This window comes from Panthera onca, chromosome B1 (assembly GCF_046562875.1).
Source record: "Panthera onca isolate mPanOnc1 chromosome B1, mPanOnc1 haplotype 2, whole genome shotgun sequence".
NCBI classification, from domain to species: domain Eukaryota; kingdom Metazoa; phylum Chordata; class Mammalia; order Carnivora; family Felidae; genus Panthera; species Panthera onca.
The window spans coordinates 129,183,727-129,210,768 of record NC_138342.1 but is presented as its reverse complement, the minus strand read 5'-3'; the positions used below and the strand labels follow the sequence as shown (position 1 = coordinate 129,210,768).

General features: G+C 41.9%; 1 protein-coding gene across 2 annotated transcripts in view; it reads right to left on the bottom strand.

The window, feature by feature from the left end:
* The window catches only part of FHIP1A (FHF complex subunit HOOK interacting protein 1A), a 252,724-nt gene that overhangs the window by 41,691 nt on the left and 183,991 nt on the right, over positions 1-27,042 (bottom strand). For both annotated transcript variants that reach the window (XM_060654005.3, XM_060654004.3), the window contains one exon: positions 25,236-25,322. In XM_060654005.3, the coding sequence (XP_060509988.1) occupies positions 25,236-25,322 (87 nt within the window). The remainder of the gene's footprint in view (positions 1-25,235; positions 25,323-27,042) is intronic.

The following is a 27,042-nucleotide window of genomic DNA, read 5'->3' as shown; positions in this document are numbered from 1 at the left end:
TCGGTTGAGTGTCCGACTTCGGCTCAGGTCATGATCTCACAGTTTGTGGGTTCGAGCCCCACGTCAGGCTCTGCACTGACAGCTCAGAGCCTGGAGCCTGCTTCAGATTCTGTGTCTCCCTCTCTCTCTCTCTGCCCCTCCCCCACTCATGCTGTCTCTCTCTGTCTCAGAAATAAATAAACATAAAAAAAATTTAAAAAAAAAAAAAAGCAAAGGGCAGCATGGGGTAGTAGAAAACAGACAGCAGTGGGAATGTAAAACACTTGCATTTTAATCCTTGGACTCTGGTGACCTTGGGCAAATCAAGCAATCTATTGGTGTCTCAACTACTGCAGCTGCAGAACAAGCAGGATGTCCCTGACCCACGATGGAATCCAGCATGTCCATGAAGAAGCCCAACAACGAGATGTGGTGAAAGCTTCTGTGAAAAGCATCTTCCTCCACAGATTTTAGTGAGAACCCATAAGGTGAGGCCCAGGGTAACCGAAAAGTGCTTTGGAACACTTAGAGGACTCCCTGAAGTTAACATAAAGCCACCACACAAGCCTCCTCTGGATAATCTAATGTTTAGGCATTGAAAAATCATCTATTCCATATCCTCTATTCCTCTCACAAATACTAAGCTCACAGTCTCTGAATATTTCTTTTCAAGTCATGAGCCTTATCGTGCTCAGCTGTGAAATGATGGCGTTGAACCAGATGATCTACCCTCTCAGTTCCAAAACCCTGAAATTCTTTGATTTCATGTCAGCGACATGAAACGGGAGCTAATTTCATTTCTTTGCCTTGGTAATTTTACCTCCAGCCTAATCAACACATGACTCTATTCTGTAGTGATAAGGGTGCTACCCACGTTCTTTGGAAACATTTATTTAATCACCTGCCTATGTATTGAGTGCTTTTCCTGTGTAAACTAGCAGCTGAGGAGACATAAAAGAAGTACAGGAAACATCCTGTCCCTCGTGGCACTTCCAGAGGGGGGCTGCTGAAATTCACGCGGAGAAACAAGCATGAGACCGCGTGCTTCCAGAGAGCGGCAGTTCAGAGACGAGACAAATCAGTGTGTACTTCAGTGCAGGGCGTTAGCCCAATACAGGGACTGTGCCGAGACTTAGCCGATGAATACATTTTGCACAGACAGACAGGAAGCAGAAAGAATTATCCAGCAGGAACACGGTAATAAGAAAGAGGACAAGGGAGGCACTGCTCTGACCTCAGGTCTGCCTTTGAAAATCACGGGGGAAGGAACGTTACAAGGCAGGATGGGGACAGATTAGGAGGGGTTTTCAGAAACAAGGGAGGGAGTCTGGATTATTTTCTGCAGGCAGCAGGCACGCATGATGGGCTCTTCAACATGGCAATAACATCTAAACTACCCCTATTTATTTTTGTAGTATGAATTACTGCTTCCAAATCTCTAGAATTTAGAAAGGTTGGATTTCTGTAAACCTGACAGAGAAAAATGATCTTAATGTTTCCTTTCACATGCAGGATCACCCAACAGAGTACTTCCGGCCTCTGTGCCTCCCTAACGCCCTCCCCAGGAGAAGAAGAGTAAGGTCATTTTGAGAAGCCTGTCCTTCCTCTCTCCTTTCTTCTGGGAGCCCAACTGCCAGCAGGAAGTACACATTCTTCTCTACTCCTCTCACTGCAGGCTCTATGGTGCATCTGGGCAAGTCTGTCTAATCCTGGGGGTCGGTATGAGGCAATCTTACCCCCAGGTATAAACTCTATTCTTCAGCCTCAGTTTTATTGATAACAAAGGCACTATTTTGATCTCCTGTCTGCCTCACTCGTAGTTCTCAACCTGTCAGAACTCAGATGGGGAAGAAAGCCCTTTATACCTCAATTACACCATACTGACTTTCCTGAAACTGCATAACCTCTGCTACGCAGTTTCCACTGATTCATATAAACGCTTCAGACTCCAGGCCCAGGGCTTCAACTGGACTGTAACCCCAGACACTGCCAGCCTAGGGCAGTGAGAAAGGTGGCCACCGAAACAAACTTACGGCAACACACAGGCAGTCCTGACGGGGAACTGTGGACAGCAATTCCAAACTGACGGCTGCTGTATTTGGGCCCTCACCACCCTAAAGTCCCCGGTCCTGGCATCTCCTCTTCTGGGCTTCCTAATGGTCCAGCCCTTTCTGTATGTCTGAAGCCCACGCCACCAGGTGTAACTTAACACTAAAGTAATCCCCCCACAAGTCACATTTTCCCATCTTCCCTCCTAACCCCCCCTTCCACACTGTTTAAATGAAGATTTATAGTCTATTCTCTCTGAGGTAAACAAGCAAGCTATACACAAGATGAAAGATCAGTGGAATTAAGTCTTCTAAGGAGCATCTACATTTTAAGGGTTTAACAGGTGATGAGGCTAAATGATAACATGTTGATTATATGAGGATGAAAATTCTGAGTACACCTTTTCCAGCTGGGGCCTCTGTCAACACCCTTACCGTCCCTATTCTCAGCCCACCGGAGAGACAACTGGACACAGGCCAGGAGCCATTTCCAAAGGAGGAAAAAATTTGTTTATTTTTATAATCATCAGTAATTATTACTATTATTAATAGTATTTCCAGAAATAGCTACCATTTATGGAGTCCCAGCTCTGCACCATGCATTATGGTGTTCCATATATGTTCTCTGGGTTAATTCAATTTGGCTTTGCAAGGTAGCTATCAGGGTCGTCTTCTCACAGATAAGAAAAGTGAGGCTCATAATCTTGTCCCAAAAGTACACAATAAGTGGCAGAGACCAGATTCACCAGAGACCAGGTCTGCCCAATACCAAATTTCATGTTCTTTGTACTATTTTGAGGAGAAGCCAAGATAAGAATTCTAACATTTCCTTGGCATTCTCGTCCCCTGCCCTCTGGAAACTGAGCATAAATACTTTGAAATTGAATAGTTGTATCAACTATGTGGGCTGATTAAGGTCAAAGACACTATCTCCCATTATAAGAGTTGACTTATGGCATTTTGGAGGATTTATACCCATTCCTGCCCTTTTACCACGCCATCCCTCATCCCACCAATTCAGCTATTTTTCTCTAAACCAGCTGCTCCCAGGGACGAGTCTAGACTTCACTCCAGAAAACAGCTTCTCCAAAGAACTTACTGAGCACCTTACTCCTGGGAACCATCAAAAGAGGTAAAATTGATTATTAAGCCAACAGGAAGGGAAAAAATTGTTCTTAAAACCAAGAGAAGAAAAAGACTTAATGTGAAAGGCCAACTCTCCTACTATCACTGGACACATGCCAACAATATAGAATCCATACCTAATATTAGGACAATTATAATAACATATTAAACTGCCACTCACAAAAACATGAACTTCTGGTCCTCACAGCTCCTGGCTATCCCAGAAGGGACTCCCATTCCTCAGACCTGGATCATACACCCAAAACTGACTCTACCAGCCCCAAATGGGGATGCAAAAATGGAGTCTTTTTAGATGCAGCAATGACCTCATTACTCCAGTCACAATACAGTACAGCTTCTAGCCTCAAAGAGAATAATGGTTTTCAAATATAGATCTCCAATGTTCAATTTGATTTGGAATCCAATGATTCAAACACATTTTCAACGACATCATATAGCACCTCAAAAAGCTTTTAAAAAATACCCATATTCACACCCTATCTGGATCCAGGTAAATCAGAATCTCCATGGGTGGGGCCAGGCTTCCCGTGATGATTCTGACGTGCACCAGGATAAGAACCACCATCACAAAGGACACCTACATTACGCAGGTGCTAGGATGCCATGTAAGATACTTCAGTGGATGGAGTAACAGAAGCAAAAACAAAATGAAGAACTCAAACACAAACAAACAACAACAACAACAACTCTGGTTTTTGCTGAGCATTACTCTGTAAATATAACGATGACAATCACATTCCCTCCAAAGAAGACTCCAGCCCAGGAGGTAAATGAGCATTTCACATCACAGGGCAAGTCAGTGGTGAGATCCCCACCCTGCATTGCCCACGCAGTCATCAAATTACCCTGCTTGAAAGATGCCATTTTCTACCACCTGCCATACAAAGCAAATATCGTGCGGAGCTTGAGAAAAGATTTGAAATTTCTATTGAAGAAAACAAAGGAGTAATTTGGAAGCTTCCAAAAACTTCACTTATCCAACTGGATAGAATACTGTACATTATTGAATAAGTTAATTGTCCAAATGAGTACTAGAGAATTTCCCGAGAATAGTAGCAGGATTTGACTAATTCCCACCTATTATAGAAAGACCCATTATAGAAGAGTTAATGTTTTGAATTAATGAGGCAAAGGATCCAAGCATGGTTGAAAAGACAGGTTGATATAACACCCACTTCCTTACCCTCCTTCTACCATTAAAAAAAGGCAGAAGTTGGGGCGCCTGGGTGGCTCAGTGGATTGAGGGTCCGACTTCAGCTCAGGTCACGATCTCACAGCCCGTGAGTTCGAGCCCCGCATCGGGCTCTGGGCTGATGGCTCAGAGCCTGGAGCCTGCTTCTGATTCTGGGTCTCCCTCTCTCTCTGCCCCTCCCCCGTTCATGCTCTGTCTCTCTCTGTCCCAAAAATAAATAAACGTTAAAAAAAAAATTTTTTTTTTAAAAAAAGGCAGAAGAGCATGGTCAATAGCATGTTCTGCTTTTAGCACTGTGAGGTACAAAGTGACCCTAACATCATTCTGGGCTTCTTTTTCTTCTTTTTTTTTTTTTTTTTCCCCATTCTGGGCTTCTAATATCACTCTCATGATATGAATAAAGGGTTCCAGGTAAGAATCTGCAGATTAACTAAAAATATTGTTCCTTTCTTTATTTTAAAGTGGGGCCACCAAAAAGTAAATCCAAGAGCCTCTTCTTAGATCCACTAGATGGTGCAAGCTCTCCTGTTAGAGCAGACTTACCAAGAGGAGAAACTCAAGCAGGACATCAAAAATTAGTATGGGCGCACCCAACCAGCCCCTGATCACATAGGAGGCTTCAGAGTAAAAGGATTTGCTCTCAAAGAAATCTATTTTGCAATTAATATAAGCATAAGGAGAATTTGTTCTAAATTTTGCACTGGGAGCTCAGGAGTTAACTTACACTTTGGAAGCAATCAATGGATCTAAGATTTACTTCCAAAGGGGTAATGGGAAGAGATGATACTGAAGCCTCTATAGACCAGCAGTTCTAGGTTTGGTCCAAGTTCTGCCCGTAATCAGCTGTGTGAGCCTGAGCAAGTCACTTAACCTCTCTGGTCTTCAATGTCTTTATCCGAAAAATGAGGAGCTGAGACTTATGTCTAGTACTAAAATCCTGTGAGTGTATATCACATACTATGTTCCTATCTCCAATTCAATCTCTCCATTTAGATTTGGGAAGAACTTCACACACAGGAAATGCTTCATGAAATCCAACCAATCTGTGAAATTTGTTTAAACTGAGATGTTATTAATTAATTTACTGACAAACATTTTTAGAATCCCTACTGGGTGCCAAGCACTGGGGTGACACCTGTCCCAGAAATAAGGATGCAGAAACAAAGGAGTTCCTTACCTTTGTTCCACATAGAGCTCCTCTGTAAAACTGAAATCCAATAGATTTTAAAGTTATAAACCATAAATTCTGACAGAATGCTATCTTCAAAGAAAAAAATGGACAGCTAAATCCACTAGTTCTATTAAAGCAACTATCATGAATATAAATATCATACATGCTTATCCAGATAGTTGAATGTCTTGATAAATAACCATGAAAATGATATATTGCCAATTATTTTTAACTTGATAGGTATCTCCTAGGCAACTCAAGCCAAAAACAATAAAGAAAATTCTCCTATTTTGAACAATTTCAATTCCAGATGTGGAGAGCACATTTTAAATCTGAATCTTAGAGGGGCACCTGGATGACTCAGTCGGTTCAGTGGCTGACTTTGGCTCAGGTCATGATCTCACAGCTGGTGGGTTCGAGCTCCACATCAGGGTCTGTGCTGAGAGCTCAGAGCCTGGAGCCTGCTTGGATTCTGTGTCTCCCTGTCTCTCTCTGCCCCTCCCCCACTCATGCTCGCTCTCTCTCTCTCTCAAAAATAAACATTAAAAAAGTTTAAATATGAATCTTAGCGTCATCGCTGATTCTTGAGTAATATTTTTTTATTCATTTTTCTTTTCTTTCTGGAAAACTCCGTATCTTCCTTTACACTGCTCCAGCAATATCTGTCTCAAATCTGGTCATTTCCATTGTGGATTTCCACAACAAATAAGACATATTCCACTTTCAGCAAAAAGCCACGTCTAGCCAATCCTAAACACCCCTCCCCTCAAGTACCTCACTTTCCTCCCATTCCATGCCACCCCGGAGTGCCAGCTGTCACCCAAACATCAGTTCATCAACCTGACATGACCCCCCCCACTCAACAGCTCCAACTACTTAATGTCTTCTTAGCTCTCTCCTCTTTCTCCCTCACATTTGCTCCACAGATACACATCACTATCTAGTTACCATATCTATGTTCACTTACTTATTCAGAAAACAGCAAAATACCTACATGTGCAAGGCAGTGCGCTAGATGTGCTGCTATAATATTTGTATGCTCAATGGATACATAAATAAGCACATATAATCTCTGCTCTCATGCTGTTTGTCACCTGGTAGGATAAGTAAGACAGAGCAAACCCATAATGATCATACAAGGTAATCTTTTAAGTGCCATAGGAGTGAAACCAACAAAACTCTAAAGATGAGAAGAATGATTGCCTATGCCTGGCTTGGTCAGGAAGACTTTCAGAAGGAGGCAGTATGTGGTCAGGACACTGGAGGATGAGAAAGATTTGTATAGTATACTTGGAGGAGAAAGGTATCTCAAGTAGAGGAATGGCATAAGCACAATTAACTGGAAATCAAGTTCATACTCAGTGTATAGCAAATGGTTCAAGATAGCTGGAAAAGTCAGCCTTTGGAGGAAGTTCGGGGTCAGCCTGGGAAAAGATTCAAACAGCTGAGCTCTACTAGTCGAGTCCCAGAGTTATTTCTCCTAGTACGTTGATGCCTACGATTTCCTACCTTTTACTCCTGGCAATATGCCAAATTTTATAAATTACAGATTAATGAAAGAGCTGCCCAGTGACTTAAAACTATGATTCTCCAACATGTACATGATAAGAACTAAAAAGGAATAACAGAATTAACACATACAAAGCACTAACTCTGTGCCAGGCAACACTGCAAAGTATCAACCCATTAAATCCTCACAAGTCGTTTAAGGTAGGCACTATTATATCATCCCCATTTTACAAACAAGGAAAACGGCTCAGAGAAGTTGAAAGTGCTGCCCAAGGGCACAGAGTTAGCAGGTGTCGAAGCTGGAATATCAACCCCTGCAGTGTGACTCTGAAGTTCACACCACATTAAATCCTCCGCAAAGAACTAACTAGATACCACTAACCACTACATCCAGGTTTATGCCAACGAATAAATGCACCTTCCTCTTTGCTCTCTATTTTAAGTCTGTTTACTTGGGCCAGTGTTTTTGTTTGGTTTTTGTTTTGTCACAGCATTATATACAGTATTATAAAGACAGGGATGCCCCCAAGACACCATGAGGCTGGCTCTGGGCCATGGATTCCGTAGTCAGTTCACAATTTGTTCTGGGAATTTGCAAAAGGAGAGGGAAGATTTGGGTTTCTGTGCACATAACAGCGTGCCCAGGTCTCAGCTTACCATGTGCCCTACCTGGAGCCTCCACATTTACAAAATATTCAAAGATACAGTGGTTACAGGATACCTGGGTGGCTCAGTCAGTTGAGCGTCCGACTTCGGCTCAGGTCATGATCTCACAGTCTGTGAGTTGGAGCCCCGCGTCGGGCTCTGTGCTGATGGCTCAGAGCCTGGAGCCTACTTCAGATTCTGTGTCTCCCTCTCTCCCTGCCCCTCTCCACTCATGCTCCGCCTCTCAGTCTCTCAAAAATAAGTAAATGTTAAAAAAAAATTTTTTTTAAAGATACAGTGGTTACGTAGGCTGGAAGCTTCGCACTACAACCTAGATATTAATTAGAAGATTTTCTTTAGAAAAAAAGTTAATTGTTCTGATAGTTTCTATTATAACCTATTTCTATATTCTCAGAGGTTTCCCACGATAAATACTAAGACATTTCATTATGTTCCACAGTTGGTCCACAAGGGATAGCTCTGGGATAAACAGTCGACTCTCTTAGGCTTTTCTATATATTGATGAAGGGAAATGTGTATTTGTATATGGATCTAAATGACTGTGTGCATCATCTTTCCACTTAATAACCTAGAATATGAGAAGTAAAAAAAAAAACTAATAATGGTTACAGTCAAATGAAGAAAATCTTGTCTCTACTGTGCAATCTCTCATGACAAGGAGCACTCACTTCCCCTTCTGCCCATAGCACCACGGCATCTTGGTGGGTCCAGTCGGCAGTACAAGGATGACGCTTTGTTGTATTCTGTGATATACATGACACCAATGTGTGGCCAGTTTTCCCACTGCCAAGCTGGCAACATTTCCATTTGAAAGTATTTTTTATGGTATTCACATCACTGTATACATATCTTCATAGTATTACACAGGAAAGCCATGTTGATTTCACAGCAGTAAATAATGGCACTTGTCCAGCATCCTGAACCATGGGAGGTACTTCTCACAATCAAACACTCTACACACACAGGGAGCAGAAATGTATTCTTAGAACCAATACATAAAAGGGCACCTGGGTGGCTCATTCAGTTAAGCATCCGACTTCAGCTCAGGTCCTGAACGTGATCTTGCAAGTTCATGAGTTCGAGCCCCGCAATGGGCTCTCTGCTACCAGCACAGAACCTGCTTCAGATCCTCTGTCTCCCTCTCTCTCTGTCCCTCCCCTGCTCTCTCTCTCGCTCTCTCTCTCCCAAAATAAATAAAACATTTAAAAAAAAGAACCAATACATAAGAACTCAACAATGTCCTTTCACTACTCACCTTTAGATGCTACTACTACTAAGTCCTTAAATGATGCAAGTATTGTGACCTATGCTATCCGCTTTGATGGCTAAAACAGCTCCAGAGGGAGGCAGAGCAGACCATATCCCCTTTTTTAATGCCTTGCTCATTTGGGAAAGACTTCACAACTTCCCAAAGCACTGTTCTCTACCTCCTCATCTGATGTTCACCACAGCCTTAGGAGGCTGACAGCATGGGGATTACCACGGATGAAAAAACTGCATGCTTAACCAGGATAAGCCCCTTAAGATCACACGTAAAACTGGGATCTATGTCTTCTCAATCCTAGTCCAATGAAAGAGCACAAGCAGGTATCATGCCAGCAGAAGGGCAGAGATTATTTGTCCCATCACCCAGCGTGGTCCATGGATCACCCAGTTGCTGGCTAACAGGCAAAGCTCTGGGCATCAGCCCTATTAAATTAGATCCTGCTACTCAGGAGTTTGAGAGTAAGAAGTTCCCAGATGACTGTCTTTGCACATTTAAGTGCAAAGTGCATTGAGAATTAGAATAAGGAAGAAAGTAATTCCAGGTACAACACAGTTGACATCACGTTCTGAGAGAAATAAGGAAAGAAGTAAATCCAAAGTTAGGCTATGAGAAGAGATAAAAATGAGGTAAGGAACAATAAGCACTATCAAAATAACACCAGCATTCTCAGGGTGCCTGGGTGGCTTAGTTGGGTAAGCGTCCAACTTCAGCCCAGGTCATGAGTCTCACTGCTTGTGGGTTCCAGCCCCATGTCGGGCTCTGTGCTGACAGCTTGGAGCCCGGAGCCTGCTTCGGATTCTGTGTCTCCCTCTCTCTCTGCCCCTCCCCAGCTCATGCTCTGTCTCTCTCTGTCTCTCAAAAATAAATTTGAAAAACATTAAAAAAAAAATAACACCAGCATTCTTCACAGGGCTAGAACAAACAACCCTAAAATCTGTATGGAACAAGAAAAGACCCCAAATAGCCAAAGCAATCCTGAAAAAGAAAATGAAAGCTGGAGGCATCACAATTCCGGACTTCAAGCTGTATTACAAAGCTGTAATCATTAAGACAGTATGGTACTGTCACAAGAACAGACACTCGGATCAATGGAACAGAACAGAGAACCCAGAAATGGACCCACAAACGTATGGCCAACTAATTTTTGACAAAGCAGGAAAGAATATCCAATGGAAAAAAGACCTCTTCAACAATGGTTTTGGGAAAAGTGGACAGCGACATGCATAAGAATGAACCTGGACCACTTTCTTACACCATACACAGAAATAAACTCAAAATGGATAAAAGACCTAAATGTATGACAAGGAGCCATCAAAATCCTACAGCAGAAAACAGGCAGCAACCTTTCTGACCTTGGCTGCAGCAACTGCTTACTTGACATGTCTCTGGAAGCAAGGAAAACAAAAGCAAACATTAACTGTTGGGACCTCATCAAGATAAAAAGCTTCTGCATGGCAGAGGAAACAATCAGCAGAACTAAAAGGCAACTGATAGAATGGGAGAAGATATTTGCAAATGACATACCAGATAAAGGGTTAGTATCCAAAGTCTATCAAGAACTTATCAAACTCAACACCAAAACAAATAATCCAGTGAAGATAAGGGCAAAAGACATGAATAGACACTTTTCCAACAAAGACATCCAGATGGCTAATAGACACATGAAGAGATGCTCAACGGTCGCTCATCATCAGGGAAATACAAATCAAAACAACAATGGGATACCACATCACACCTGTCAGAATGGCTAAAATTAACAACTCAGGCAACAACAGATGTTGGCGAGAATGCGGAGAAGAGGAATCCTTTTGCACTGCTGATGGGAATGCAAACTGGCGTGGCCACTCTGGAAAATGGTATGGAGGTGCCTTAAAAAATTAAAAATAGAACTACCCTATGACCCAGAAATTGCACTACTAGGTATTTATCCAAAGGATACAGGAGTGCTGATTCAAAGGGGCACACGCACAATGTTTATAAGCAACACTATCAACAATAGCCAAAGTATGGAAAGAGCCCAAATGTCCATTGATGGATGAATGGATAAAGAAGATGTGGTGTATACATAATGGAATATTACTCAGTGATCAAAAAAATGAAATCTTGCTATTTCAACAACATGGATGGGACTAGAGTGTAGTATGCCAAGCAAATTAAGTCAGTCAGAGAAAGACAAATATATGATTTCACTCATATGTGGAATTTAAGATACAAAACATGAATATAAGGGAAGGAAAGCAAAAATAATATAAAAGCAGGGAGGGAGACAAACCATAAGAGAGTCTTAACTGTAGAGAACAAACTGAGGGTTGCTAGAGGGGTGTTGGGGCAGGATGGGCTAAATGGGCAAGGGGCATTAAGGAGGGCACTTGTTGGGATGAACACTGGATGTTATATGGAAGCGATCAATCACTAAATATGATTTGTAAAATCATTACGCTATATGTTAATGAATTTGGACTTAAATTTTTAAAAAAATCTCCACTGAAAGGTCTAAAAAAATATAAGCAGAAGTATAGATTACAGGGCTACATAATACTGATGAACCAGTAATTTTTCCCACTAAATTTAATTGACAAATAAAATTGTGTCTATTTAGAGTGAAAAAAAGGGAACAATAGGCATATTATCTAAAATCAAAATACCAGTGACTACAAATGGTACAAGATTCACTGTCCAGTAACATCAGTAACATACGGTGTCATGTGAAGGATGTCTCATTTAAGAGATTCAGCTGGTTAAGTTAATGGGTGATATGAGTCAGGAATAAGTGCCAGAGACAGTAAGAACTGTAAATGCAGTGCCTTGTTTGTTCTTCACAAGAACCCAATAAAATAGGTATTATTTTATCCATACATAATATATATGCATAGACAAAGGTACTTGCCACAGTCACATTGCTACTTAAGTAGCAAAGAGCCAGAACTCAAACTAAGGTCTCTTTGACCTCAAAAAACATTTTTTGAAATGTTATGCTAGATTGCTTCCTCAAATTGTATTAATCAATTATAATGCATTAATTGAATGTCTTAGATGGCACACACACACCTTCAGTTTTCAATTCATAAATCAAGTATTTCCAAGTCAAAGCCTCTTATAAGTGTCACTAAAATCCTCTGGGTCTATTTAATAGCTGCCTCCCGTTGGATAGAGCAATTATTAATTAAGGCGGTCTGAAGCTGGCCTGCTTCACATGATTTCTTCAATCCAAGTTGCATAGCACTACAGCCAATCCAGGTTACATAGCTGCAGGCCCATGACAGGACGGGCCTTTTAATTACCTCATTCAACTGCCTCTACTGACAGACCACAGTGATCCCTACATCTGGCCTCTCGACTTCCACGGACTCTTCTGTTTAAATCCAGGATGACCGAGGACACAGAATGACTGTTCGGGCCCCTTGCCACTGCCATCCCAGCAACTCGGTCACAACTAGATCTCCAGCATCAGACAGGGACCATGACACTAGGATGTAAGCTAGAGACGGCCCCAGGTGCATCAGGCTTTCCCGCTTGAGCTCAAGCTCAAACATCCGCAACACATGGCTTCCCCACTGCCAGATGGCCCTAACGGGAATGCCTGCCTCCCTGACCCGAAGCCGCTGGAGCCTGCCTCAGGCTCTGAGACAAGAGCAGCAACTTCTAGAAGAAGTGACCCCATTTCTTTCTCTAGGACATCCCTGAGACCCCTTCACTTTACACCAGACCAGCAGGGTATGGGCCAGGTGGGTGCACAGGTATGCTTTCAGCATGGTGGAGGACAGAATCATTTTAAGTGACTGGTTTACTCCAGGCATGGTAAGAAACCAAGTTCCATATGAACAAGTAGAGCTCAACATCATTATAAGAAGAGGAGTGAGAAGCTAGCAAAAAAACGGTGGGGGGGGGGGGGCAGGATAATATTCCAGAGTCTTTAGTGATTGGACACCTTAGGTCCAAAATGTAGAGAATGGGTTTTAAAAAGCAAATTACTGAAGTGTATAAGCAGAAATATGAAATGGAGAGACCAAAATATTATCCCATTACAGTTATTTATACGGCACACCCCAGAGCTGGAGCCTAGTTTGGAGCTCCATCACTCAAGGGAAATTGTAAAAGATTTAGCAAAGAAACACCAAATTTCGAATATAAAATCTCAAAATTCCAGGGCCAAGATGGCATCCTAATTCCATGTTTTTGATTCCTTCTTTCTTCCAATTTCCCACTGAAAGGAATGACCTGATCAGTGAAGTTTTACAGCATTACTGGAACCAGACATAAAACTTCAAGGTGTTTTTCATCAGGAAGTAATGCAGACAACAGCAGAGTAACGTGCTGGGCATCCAGAAACGCAACAGGAAGTCTGCCAGAAGGGCAGGCAGGAGGCCTGTCTCTGTACTCTGGCCACTCCAGAACCCTCTCCACCATCTCCCAGACTAGAGATGCGTAAAGAAGGGTGGACAGAAGAAACGGAGTGAAGTGACAGTTAAGTGACAGGCTGCTCTGCCCACTCCTCCCTGGAGACTAAAAACAGTATGACCTCAGAGGTCAGTGCATACCTCCTGTAAACTCAGCATCCAATTATAGCTCTTTAACATTTATTACTGGTGATAATTTGAAGATGGTATTTAATTTCTCTTAAAACCTTCAGTCACAAGTTCCCCTGAGCATAAAAGTCAAAAACATTCCTAGCCAGTGAGAGCCCAATTAGACTCTAAAGGGGTCCCAGCCCACCTAACCCACAGACACACTAAGAGCAAATGGGTGACTCACGAGTGTGGCTGCTCTCAGCCTCTCAAAATTTCCATCTTCTCCAGTCCCCAAAAAACTTCCATCCATCAACCTAAGTCAATAAGCAATGAATTATTGAGCTCACAGGATACAGATCATGAATATGTATGTGTGTGTTTAGGAGACAAGATTGTAAAACAAATGGGCTCCACCGTGGTTTATAGGAAGCCAGCCACACGTGCCTTTAAGGAAATGGCTGAAATTATTCTACCCATGTATATTGTTCAAGCATGTAGCACACAAGAGATGGTGGGAAATTGGGTTTTCTGGTAGATTTTTTTACTTCTTTTCCAAGCATCCTTGTACGGAATAACTTGCTGAATGAAACACAGCTGGCTGCTCTTCACAAAAACCAAAGGTACAGGCTTTCTTTGAGGTCAGTTATTACTGCTAATGTCTGTGAGCTGCCTGCAAAGAAGCGGGGTATGTAATTATTTTTCCTTCTCTCTCTCCCTTCCTTCAGCACACTCCCCTGTCAAGGTCTCCTGTCAATTTCCTAACGGTCTCCAAATAAAGGAGACAAAATAACCCACAGAACAGAAGAACATGCTAGTCCACAAGACACTTGACCAAAATAATACGACTGAGCCTGGGATGCTACTCGCGCACCCTTTCTCCTCCAAATGCCTTGCCAGTCCCCTCTTTCTAACCCCGCTATGGCCAGGGCAAGCACTAACGCCATCTTTGGCTGCTACTGCCAGCAGTCTGCCAGTCTCCCGCCAGCCCAGGAGGACTAAACGACACACCTGCACAGAGATTCTTCCAAGCTAGTGACAAAGTCAACCAGCCTGCCTCACTTCCGTTTTTATCTGCTACTCCCCAGCCTGATCACCGCATTCAAAAAACGACCAGCACCAACAACAAAGGGTCTTGATAATCCCCTTACTAGGCCTCTCTACCTAGGGACTTCCTTCCAGTATTACCACCATCTTCAAACATTTAGGGATCACCTAAGGAATACAGGACACCATGCTGCCTCCTACAGTACAGGTTAGCAACCTTTTCCTGTAAAGGGCCAGAGAGTAAATATCGTAGGCTTTGTGAGTCACATACAGGCTCTGTCATATACTCCTTTCTTAAAAAAACACTAATTGAGGGGTGATGGGGTGGCTCAGTCGGTTAAGCATGAACTCTTGATTTGGGCTCAGGTCATGATCTCACGGTTTGCGAGTTCAAGCCCCACGTGGGGCTCCGCGCTGACAGCACGGAGCCTGCTTGAGATTCTCTCTCTCCCTCTCTCTCCCTGGCCCCCCACTCCACTCGCTGACTCTCTCTCAAAAAAAATAAATAAACATTTTTAAAAAACAATATTTGAGAAAGGTAAAAAACACTCTTTTAAAAAGAAATTTTGGTAAAACACACATAATATAAAATGTGCTATCCTAACCATGTTTAAGCGGACAGGTCAGTAAAGTACATTCGCACTGTTGTGCAATATATCTCTAGAGCTCTTTCATCTTGCAAAACTGAAACTTCTATACTCAATAAACTCCATGTTCCCCCAGGCTCCCCGCAAACACCGTTCTACCTTCTGACTCTATGAATTTGACTACTATGTGAAACCATACAGCATTTGTCTTTTTGTGACTCATTTATTTCACTTGGCATGCTGTCCTCAGGGCCCATGTATGTTGAGGCCTGTATCAAAACTTCCTTTCCTTCTAAGGCTGAATAATACTCCATTGTAGGTTTATACCATATTTTGTTCATCCGTTTATCTGTAGATGAATGTAAAAGCATTCTTAACTCACAGGATATACAAAAACAGGCCACAGTCTGTTAGATTTGGCCCATAGATCCTAGTTTTCCAAGCCCCGCTCTGGAGGCATAAAAGAGCATTACAACACAGAGGTCGTAGGGCTTTCTCAGTCCATGGCACCTTCAGTGCATCAGTAATTTTTTCACAGCACCTCTAGGCCAAAAGAAATACCCAACCATCCCATTTATTCAGTATTTCAGTCCAAACAACTTAACATGTACTTAAGTCCTAACAACTTACCTCCTGTTGGGCACTCAAACCTCGGAATCAGACTGGACAATACCAACCTCATTCCACGTTCCACAATGATTTTCATGTGATACTTGATTTTTATGTACAGCACCCACCAAAAACTCAGTTTTGCAAAAGCACAATCATATTGAAAGGAATGTATACTTAATACCGAAACTCAGCAATTCCAAGCCAGTAATTCATGTGGTATCTGACAGACGTCACTGTACTTCCTTCATAAATTTAGAGTATTTCACCGAGACCTGGCACACTGTTTAGGAACTGCAGGTGATAGGATGGAGGCGGGGAAACAGAGTCAAATGCCAAGAATACATCAAACAATTGAAAGGAGAATAGGCTCATGGATAAAAGATTGACGCAGACACTAAGCTACAGATTCTAGAAAAGGGAGATGCCTGGAACCCACAAAGTCAGGGAAAGCCACAGGCAGGAGTGGGACTTCAGCTGGTCCTTGAAGAGACAGTAAGACCTGACAAGAGAAGAGGAAGAAAGAGAAAATTCCAAGCAAAGGAAATAGGCTAAGTATAGGAGAGGTTCTGAAACAAGAAGGAGGATGGCCTGGAGTGGGGGGTGAGGGGGCACGGCGCAAGGTGTGGACTGAGGAGACCAGGGGAAATGGAGCCATTTCAGGTTTCAGAGGGAGGGTAATGGCTTTAAAGATATGTTTAGAAAGCTTAACCCAGCCATATGTGTGAGGCAACCTGAGGAAAGAAGTTGCAGCAACAAGACGTGTGAGCAGACACTAACCCTGGTCAAGGCACATGGAGACAGGACCTAAAGCGCCCATGTTGGGAGAAGAAACAAAAGGATCACACAAAAGAACCTTATGAAGAAAGGTTAACAAAGGGGGTAGAAAGAGAAAAGGTTCAAGAACAACCAGGCATCTAGGCCAGGTAACTAGGAAATAAACGACCTGCAGAGGAGGAGCTAAGCTGGACTGGGGCGAAAGCTACGAGTTTGGCTTCTGATATTCTAAATTTGAGGAACAACACAGCAGGTCGCTTAGGCAAAAATATCCAGCCAGCGGTGGAGGATTTTCAGGCCATCTGTGTAGTTGATTGTGGGGGTAGGGGTTGATCAGCAGAAGACCAAGCCCCACGCATGCCCATTATTTAGAGAAGGAAAGGGGAAAGTTAAGTCTGTGCGGCCAACAGACTACAGGAGAACCAGGAGAGTCCACGGAGTGGACATCAAAGGGGAAAGGAGGTTACTAGGGAGTCAGAAGTCTTGGATTTGTTAATAAAGCAATTGTTTCAAATCCCAATAATTTTAAACAAAAGTTTAAGTGCATTTAATGATCCAGCAAGGGGAAAGCTGGCAGGCGTACATAAAAAAGAAAAGCAGTCATCTCTTTCAGTAGTTTGAAAGGGTTTTATGGGTAGCAAGAGGAATAATATCTTCTCTTTAGGATCCTTCTTCCTTGTATCCCTATTTTCTTCAGCCCTTCCCTTCTCCTGAGTCCCCTTTCTTTCTGTTTTCTTTCAGTTCACCCCCACACATCCCAAAACGCCAACCACACCTACTGCCGTATCTTGTCACCGCCAGACGGGTCCTGAGCCCGATCTCCCAACCCCCTCTGCACTGAAACTGCTCACTATGGATGCAAATGCTCACCTGCCCTGGGAGTCAGACCAGGGTCTTTGCCCAGTCTTCATTCTCCCTGTCGCCTTGTGTACACCACAGCACTCCGGTCTGCCCCGAGCCCGGACTCCCACTGGAGCTCGCTTCCTGAACGTCCTTCCCCACCTGCTCACCTGCAAGGTTCAGCCCCAGGTCACTCACGTCACTCTCTCCCTAACTACTCCACCTTCTGTGTCCACCCCACACCTTCCCCCACCTGCCTGGCTTCCTTCTCTGGGACAGCACTTATGTTAGTCCATCTTGCTTCACATTTGTGGTTAACATGTCAGGATCCTAGGTCCCAGATTATAAACCCCATGGAGACAAGAAGGTTTTCAGGCGACTTCATTTCCCCATAGGGTCTGGTACAGACCTTTGCTTCCGGTGCACAATCACTAAGTGGTCTTAGAACAAACAATATTACCCTCTGACTGCATAGGAGATGGCAGAATTTGTCCTGGAATAACTATGATAGCACCTTTGCACATAACGGCAGGTGATTCTCAGAATGCTCTCATGTTTGCTCTCCATTCCCTGCAAGGAGGAAAGAGGAGTTTGCTGTTCCCACTGTGCAGCTGAGGAAACAGACTCAGAGAGGCTAAAAACTTTGCACAAGGTCACACAGCAGTAAATTTGAGAGCCAGGACTAGAATTCAGATCTTCTGATTCACGGTCTAGTACTCTTCCAGCGCACACCCTGCTTCTGTCTGTGCTTTAGGTAATTTTTCGTTGTTTATTCATATCTGGTATATCGTTAGCATATCTGCCTGTCGCATTAAAGTCTAACTATGATTTCAGGTTCCAGGAACAAGGATCAATACATAGAAACAGGCAGTAACTATAAACTATGACAAGTGGACTTCTGTGTTTCTAGAAATTTTTAAACCACATTTTACTTAAGCACTAAATCCAAATACACTCTACAGTTGTCTGTTCCTACAATCGACACTCTAAAGTGCTGATACTAGTAAATACGTGTGCTGAATCACCTCTATTCGCCTCTCCATATCTGCTCTCCATCTTTTCCGCCATGCTCTGAGCCCCAGATGACCCGTATGGACCACTTTCTTTCCACAGTTCCCTTGCTATCTGGTTTCCATTTGGGTTCACTCAAAGGGAGTCCAGCAGGAGACCAGAGGGAAGGAGGAGAATGAAATTGGCTATTTCTTCCCTTGCCTCCCTCTCTGAGGCACTGCCTCAGATTGGCTGTGACCCACACCTGAAGTTTCTGGTTCTATTCAGGTGGCCCTCTCCACACACCTCTCTCTGACACTTTACAAACACATTCAGTCCTAGGGATGGTAACCATGATCAACTTGCCCACAAATTCTTTGACATTCCTACTATCAAAAGGTGGGGTCTATGTCCTTTCCCCCTCAAAAGGGGTGGACTCTGACTTCTATGAATAATAATAAAATATGCCAGGAGTAACACTGTTTCAGTTTCCAGACTGACAGCTTCTACTTCCTGTCTCTTGAGCCCCCAGCAAACAAAAAAGAATCCATCTATCTGCAGTTGCCATGTTGAGACAAAGCCCAAGCCAGCCCTGTGAAGAAACTGTGTGGGATGAGGGAAAGAGGGAGAGGGAGAAGGGGGCTGAAGAGAGAGAGAGAAACCCATCGTTCCAATCAGCCCCAAGATATTCAGGCCCCAGCCACCGTACTCATCCCAGCTGAGGTCCCAGATATCAAAGAGATGAGCCATCCCCACTGTGCCCAGCCTGAATTCCTGAACCAAAGAGTCGTGCTTTACACTAATACATGGTTGCTTCAGGTCACTAAGTTAGGGAGAATTTATTACATAGGAGTAGATCACTGAAACACCATACTCTTGTAACCAGTCCCCCCACTGCCCAATTTGAGTGCCATCTGTTCCTTCTGGGCCCTGACTGACAAAATACGTATGACAGCCATTAGGGTCATATTATAATCACACTGCAGACTTCTCTTCTCCTAGGAAAATGGTAGAACCGCACCTCCCTCTGAGATGTGGCCTGGTGACTTGCTTCGCTTTAGACAACAAAATGTGAACGGAAATGACATGGGTCAAGATAAGAGCTTCCAGATAAGAGCTTCAAGAGCCAGTGGACCATTTACTGTGTTCTCTTCCTCTCACATTATGTTCCCAGCTATCAGTTCCAGATGGACCCCCACCTTGGGTCCCTGAGTTAGAAGAACATGGAGGAACACTAGCTGCAAACTGCCCACCCCACACCCCAAGATGGACAAGTAGTGTGAACAAATAATAAGTATTTGTTTTTTTCAGCCCCTGAGATGTTGGCGTCATTTGTGACTGCAGCATACTCATCATGACCAACATAGTACACTCCTTCGTCAAGTGAATCCTGACCAAAGCAAACCCTTGCCAGTGGAGACCATTTGAACTCCTGAGTATTCTGTACACAAGGAAGCAAGTATATAGGTCCATCGCTTTCAATCTATAATCAGGAAAGCATGGAAATCAGTCAACCATTTGGAAACATGGGAACCCACCTCTTAGACTTCCATCTACAAGGAGTGAAAGAGACCAAGGGACCCTGCTACTACACTCAGAAGTCCTCGCCACATATCCCACAGGCGGCCCCCATAGTGACTGAGTGCAGCAGGGACACCAGGCAGACCTGTCCCTGGGAGACACAGGCCTCCTCTGATGGGCCTCCTCAGACTGCACAACACTGAAGGACACTCCCAGCCAACCTCCCTCTCTCTACTTCACTTGGGGTCAGATTTGCACTGAGGTCCGACAACTCCCAGCCTTCCCCACCTTGCTGCCTATTTTCTCTCTCACAAGCATTTCCCCTAATAAAATCCTTGCACGTTTAATCCTGTCTTGGCATCTGCTTCTCTGAGAACACACAGACTAATACAACTACACCAATGAATATTCAGCCTTGAAAATTTAGTTTTAATAAATTAAATATACAAGAGAACTACTCTTGCTGGTTAAGGGCTGCCTAAAGTCATAAATAACCAGTTTTGTACAACACAGTGTCTAGATCAAACTAATTCCTAAATCATCCATATTAACATGGTATCATTTTCTCTAGTATGGCTTTTACAAAGTATGATTTTAAACCTATCTCCAAAAATTGATCCTTTCCTAAATGTCCAAAACAGGCTTCCAATCCCTTATTCAAAATCCTGGAGACCATACATACATTGGAACTCAAACTTTTTATAGTTTAGAAAAGTAAATTTGCAGGGTGCCTGGGTGGTTCAGTCGGTTAGGTGTCCGACTTCGGCTCAGATCATGATCTCGCGGTCCGTGGGTTCAAGCCCCGCATCAGGCTCTGTGCTGACAGCTCAGAGCGGGAGCCTCCTTCATATTCTGTGTCTTCCCCTCTCTCTGTCCCTCCCCGCTTGCACTCCGTCTGTCTGTCTCTCTCTCTCTCTCTCAAAAATAAATAAACATTACAAAAATTGTTTTTTAAGAAAAGTAAATTTGCCGTATTTGACTAACCCAGCGGATCTGAGGCAGCACCTTATATAACCAAATATATTAGTATTCCTTCCACAGAACATACACATGTTAACACAAGTGGAATAAAAACAAATAGTCTCAAGATAGTTCAGGGGAGGGTTTACCACCAAATGGGTTCAGCAAAGGTTAGGTTGTGCTGCCACATGAATTATTTAAAAAAAAAAAAAAAGGTTTTCCAAGCTTTTTGAATTTCTGACTTGAGGATAAGGGATTATGGATGAGTATATCCACACTACAGAAAACTATGCAGCCCTGTGAAAAAAATCAAATATGCCTCTGCGCGAACACAAATATGCCTTTGCACTAACAGGCCACAGTGTTGGATGGAGAAAGCACCTAATGGAACAACTTGCAAAGGCAACTTTACATTGTGCACATACTGACTTGGGAGAGGGATGGTAGAGGCGACCTTCGCCTGTCAAGCAGCAGCACCCCACCTCTCATTACCCGCAGTCCTTCATGATGACCTCATCTCTGGTTAGGAAATGCCACAGAAATAGTTTATGAGAATTGATTGTGATGTAGGAATATTTTTAACTATGAATTTATTTGTATTATTTATGAGACAGAGAGAATGAGTTCACCTCTGCAAACTGCCTATGTGGATGGGACGGGCAGTAACTAAAATACTATGCATAACTTGGGAGCTGAGATAGTACACCATGGAAATTTATTTAGGATACTAAATTGGGCTCCTCTCCCAGGGCAAGGGACACAAAACATGAAAAAACATACACTGGAGCCTCTACAGTAGACCTGAGACTTCCAGCTATCCTTTCCCATATCAAAGGAGAGGCCACAGGCTATTGGAGGTGAGTGTTCCCCCAGGAACTCCTCTAGAAACACCCCATTCTGGACTTCCTCATCTGCCTCGGGGGCTCCTGTCCTGCCACTCATGAGAGGCACCTTACTTCATCAACCACTGAGGCAGCCAACAGTCAGGGGAGAGATTGTTTACCCTCCTGCCTTGCCCTGCTTCCTTCCTAAACCTTTTCATTCTAAATGATAAAAAACCACAAAGAAGAAAATATTGGAAAGCAAGAAGAAAAATTAATTAGGAAGGAAATATTCTCCCTGGTCTCTAAATAGCCCTGGGAGAAACTGTCCGTAATGGATAAAAGTTAGGGAATTTTAGTTAGGGGGTGGAAATTCAAATCTAATATAGTAACCTTCACTTTGCATTTTATTTATTCAGTAGTGACGGTATTGTTTTTTATCACAATAAGGATGTATTCCTGACTTCATGATTTTAAAAAACCTCATATTTTAATTACAGGCATAATAGAGGGCAATATTAATTAATATACATAAAGTGCTATTAGTATTCTCTTTGCATGGCACCTTAACAAACATCCTTCCGTTTGGGCAGTGTTTATTCAGCCTCCCGAGTCCAAGGCTCTGACCTTGGCATAGAAGATACACCAGTGAACAAAACAGGTCTGAACCTTACCCACAAGAAGCAGGCAAACCACTGTGGAGACAGCCATTAAACAAGCTATTGCACATTTAATGATTTGATTCCACTTCTGGTAAGTGCTATGAAGGAGTAGTACAGAGTGACCAGTGAGGTCCCTGTAACAGTCTCTGAGGTGGATCTCATTCTCAATTATGGATAAAGAGTTATCATTAATATTTGTAACATTAAGGTATGATAATTATAATAATTTAAAATATCCTGAACAAATAATCATGATAATTATCACTATTATAATAATGACTTGGGAAATTATTTTATATCAACTGGTCAATGAGGAAAAGCATGGGAATAAATGAGGAAGAAAGTCTAAATGTGTGAGAGAGTATAATTACTGCCAAAGAATTTCAATAGCAGCGTTGTATTCCTTCAGAGAGGAAAATGTCTCCATGTAGAGGCTTAGAGACCTTCAATACAAGACATCCACCCCACCTCCAGGACAGCAAGGTACTAAAAGAAGGACAACCTGGAAACAAACATGAGCTTTGTATTTTCCAAAGATATATCCTGTATTTTCCAAGACAGATTTCATTTTGAACACTTGGTCCCTTTGTGCCCATTAACCACTAAACCAATCTGGGAATATCAATATTTTGAGGTTGAAACCACATCCAAGATGACCTCCTGAACCTAGAAGTAGCACAAAAGTCCCAGTCAGACCAAAAACACTGTTTTGCAAAATAGTGCAGCACTAAATGGTAAAAGAGGAACATTTTCTATCAAACCTGTTGCTCTAAACTAGAAACCCCATTACCATGGCTTCAAAGCTGCCATAATAAGGTATTCTTCAATTCTGTAAAATGAGAGCCCATGGAAATGGTACTTTCAGATGTAGAAACCTGGGCATCCCATCAACACATGTGATAAGTTGTTTCTTGCTTATCTCCCCACATGCACTGGCAACTCTAGTAACTCCACAAAGATTCTATGAACTAAATACTCTATGTGTCTCTTTACTCAGTGAAGAAAAACTCCTTGTAATTAGAATTCTAGGTGCATGGGTGTCTCCGGACAGCTCACAATGGAAAAGATACCAGTTGATTTATTATATGAAATGAGTGCATCGTAAGGAATTCAGAGTGGTGTTAATGGGACAGCCAATCTTTGCTGGGACCTTAAGTTGCTTCGCTTTAATTTTTGCTGTCACACAATTGTTATAATAAAAAATTACGTTCTATTAAGGAGATGACAAATCTATGACACTTGTGCTACCACTGCCCCTTCCCCCACCACAGTAAACCTTTCACTCTCTAGAATAGACTTGGCCTCAGAGGACAGCTTAACGGAGAGTTCCAAGTAGCTACTCCCCATGAACTGAAGGAAACGCAAGAGTCAGAGTCATTTGCTAATCCTCACATAGACTATCTTACTTAACATTCACAATGCTGGGTTCTATGACACCAGCTGGATTCCATCAGACTTAAACTGTTGCCATTGTTAAGACCTGTCTTTGGCACAAAAACAGACACATAGACCAATGGAATAGAATAGAAACCCCAGAATTAGACCCATAAAAGTACGGCCAACTAATCTTTGACAAAGCAGGAAAGAATATCCAATGGAAAAAAGACAGTCTCTTTAACAAATGGTGCTGGGAGAACTGGACAGCAACATGCAGAAGGATGAAACTAGACCACTTTCTCACACCATTCACAAAAATAAACTCAAAATGGATAAAGGACCTGAATGTGAGGCAGGAAACCATCAAAACCCTAGAGGAAAAAGCAGGAAAAAACCTCTCTGACCTCAGCTGCAGCAATTTCTTACTTGACACATCCCCAAGGGCAAGGGAATTAAAAGCAAAACTGGACTATCGGGACCTCATGAAGATAAAAAGCTTCTGCACTGCAAAGGAAACAGTCAACAAAACTAAAAGGCAACCAACGGAATGGGAAAAGATACTTGCAAATGACATATCAGACAAAGGGCTAGTATCCAAAATCTATAAAGAGCTCACCACACTCCACACCCAAAAAACAAATAATCCAGTGAAGAAATGGGCAGAAAACATGAATAGACACTTCTCTAAAGAAGACATCCAGATGGCCAACAGGCACACGAAATGATGCTCAACGTCGCTCCTCATCAGGGAAATACAAATCAAAACCACACTCAGATATCACCTCACGCCAGTCAGAGTGGCTAAAATGAACAAATCAGGAGACTATAGATGCTGGAGAGGATGTGGAGAAACGGGAACCCTCTTGCACTGTTGGTGGGAATGCAAACTGGTGCAGCCTCTCTGGAAAACAGTGTGGAGGTTCCTCAAAAAATTAAAAATAGATCTACCCTATGACCCAGCAATAGCGCTGCTAGGTATTTACCCAAAGGATACAGGAGTACTGATGCATAGGGGCACTTGCACCCCAATGTTTATAGCAGCATTTTCAACAATACCCAAATTATGGAAAGAGCCTAAATGTCCATCAACTGATGAATGGATAAAGAAATTGTGGTTTATATACACAATGGAGTACTACGTGGCAATGAGAAAGAATGAAATATGGCCTTTTGTAGCAAAGGCCTTTTGTGGGTGGAACTGGAGAGTGTTATGCTAAGTGAGACTCTTAAAAACTGAGAACAAACTGAGGGTTGATGGGGGGTGGGAGGGAGGGGAGGGTGGGTGATGGGTATTGAGGAGGGCACCTGTTGGGATGAGGACTGGGTGTTGTATGGAAACCAATTTGACAATAAATTTCATATTTAAAAAAAATAAAAATTAAAAAATTAAAAATTAAAAAAAATTTAAAAAAGACCTATCTTTGATATTGCTGAGGAATGTGAATGGAATGAGAAGAAAAATGAAGCTAAGGTCACTATCAAGTCAATTACACTGTTCACCTTCCTCAATTTCCACCAGTTGTACCATAAACAGACAAGATTACATTAGCCAGTCACTGACCTTATGGAGCGCAGGAGCCAAGACCGGTACCAAGAACCCATTGTAAATATAATTAACAAGCTGATTGCGAATCAAGGGGTGAGCCACCTAAGAGAGAAACAGGTAGTCATGAAAAAGATAAAGAGTTTAATCTTTAGGTCTTCTTAAAATCACACATTTCTGCGAACATCCTACATTAAAAAAGGAAATTCATATTTTGGCCATTTATTCCATGGTTAAAAAGTAATTCAGACTTCAAACCACTATGTAATTTTTTTCAGATGGTTTATTCCAGTATAAACAGCTTGGACTTTCAAATTTAAAAATTGGTAACGTTAGGGGTGCCTGTGTGGCTCAGTCACTTAAGCATCCGACTCTTGATTTTTGGCTCAGATCATGATTTCAAGGTTCATGGGATCGAGTCCTATGTTGGGCTCTGCACTGACAGCACAGAGCCTGCTTGGGATTCTCTCTCCCTCTCTCTCTGGCCCCCCACCCCATTCACACTCTCTCTCTCAAAATAAATAAATAAACTTCTGAAATAATTGATAATTTCAAGTTTCTACTTGAAAACAGATAGTGGATTGAATATGTATAAGGACACATAAATTAAAATTAACAAACTGTAAAGTATATTTTTGCCCCATAACTTCACCTATGTCCCATCTCAACTTCTGACTAATTAAAAAAAAAGAGTATAACTACTAGAGTGGACAATTCAATACATTTATTTTTCTAGCAGAAAGAATTCATGTTAATGATGAATTTTCTGACATTTATACTGAGGGGAAGGCATGTAGAAAATCTTTTCATAAAAAATAAGATACTGTTCAAAAGTTGAAAACATTACCAGAGGTACAACTCTTCCTATGCTTGATTTTTAAAATATATTTAGCATGGATAACACTTTACTAATATCTTTTATGAGTAATCTTTTCAGTAATACCTCCAAACAAAAAAATCTTAAAACTATATGGCCTCAATTTCAAAATATAGCATGAAATATATCATTTCTCTGTCTTTAACCATGCCTGTTAGCTTTTACTTCTCCTTCTTAAAAAATAATAATAATAATAATAAAATCAAACAATAAAGTGAAAAGCAATTTCTAGGGAAGTAAAGCTAGATCTTTAAATTACTGATAATCTCTCTCTGTGTGTACATTTGGGAAGGAACTAATAGTTTCATCTTTTTTATTTCCACACACTTCTGCAAGAAATGTTGATAGACTGTAATATTAAAGGGGAAAAAAAAACCCTGAAGATGTAATCCATTTATCTTATATATAAATAAAACTTCCTTTGACTTAGCAATAAAAATGAGATAGGAACTAAAGTAATTTACTTTCATTTTCTTCCAGAAGCTATTTCTTTATTTGGTAGATAAACAGATTATAACTAACATTTTTCACCTTATAATCAACATAAGGAAAACTTGATTTCTTAATAAATCCAATATGAAGGTAATATTTGTATTGTATAGAAAGAAAACATTTTTTATGAAAAACCACTACATCCTTAAATATATATAAAATCTGATTTTTATTGAAAGCAGTAACAAGAAATCTGAAGGTAAAAATCTAATCAAGGAGCCAAATATACTAGAGTTCAGTGGTTGTTTTTTCCCCGAAGCAGACCAATTTCAAAGCATAGATTTAATTTGTGTTGCTAAGAAGATGCTTAACTTCTTCTAAATTCAATTGGGATAACAATATTCTTTATGTAGCATGCACCATTAAGCAAAATAAAGTGTTTTCCTTTGTATACTCCCAAGAAGACCTTGAAGTAAGAGTAGTATAATTTGGTGTACTTAGAAGCCTAAAAATATC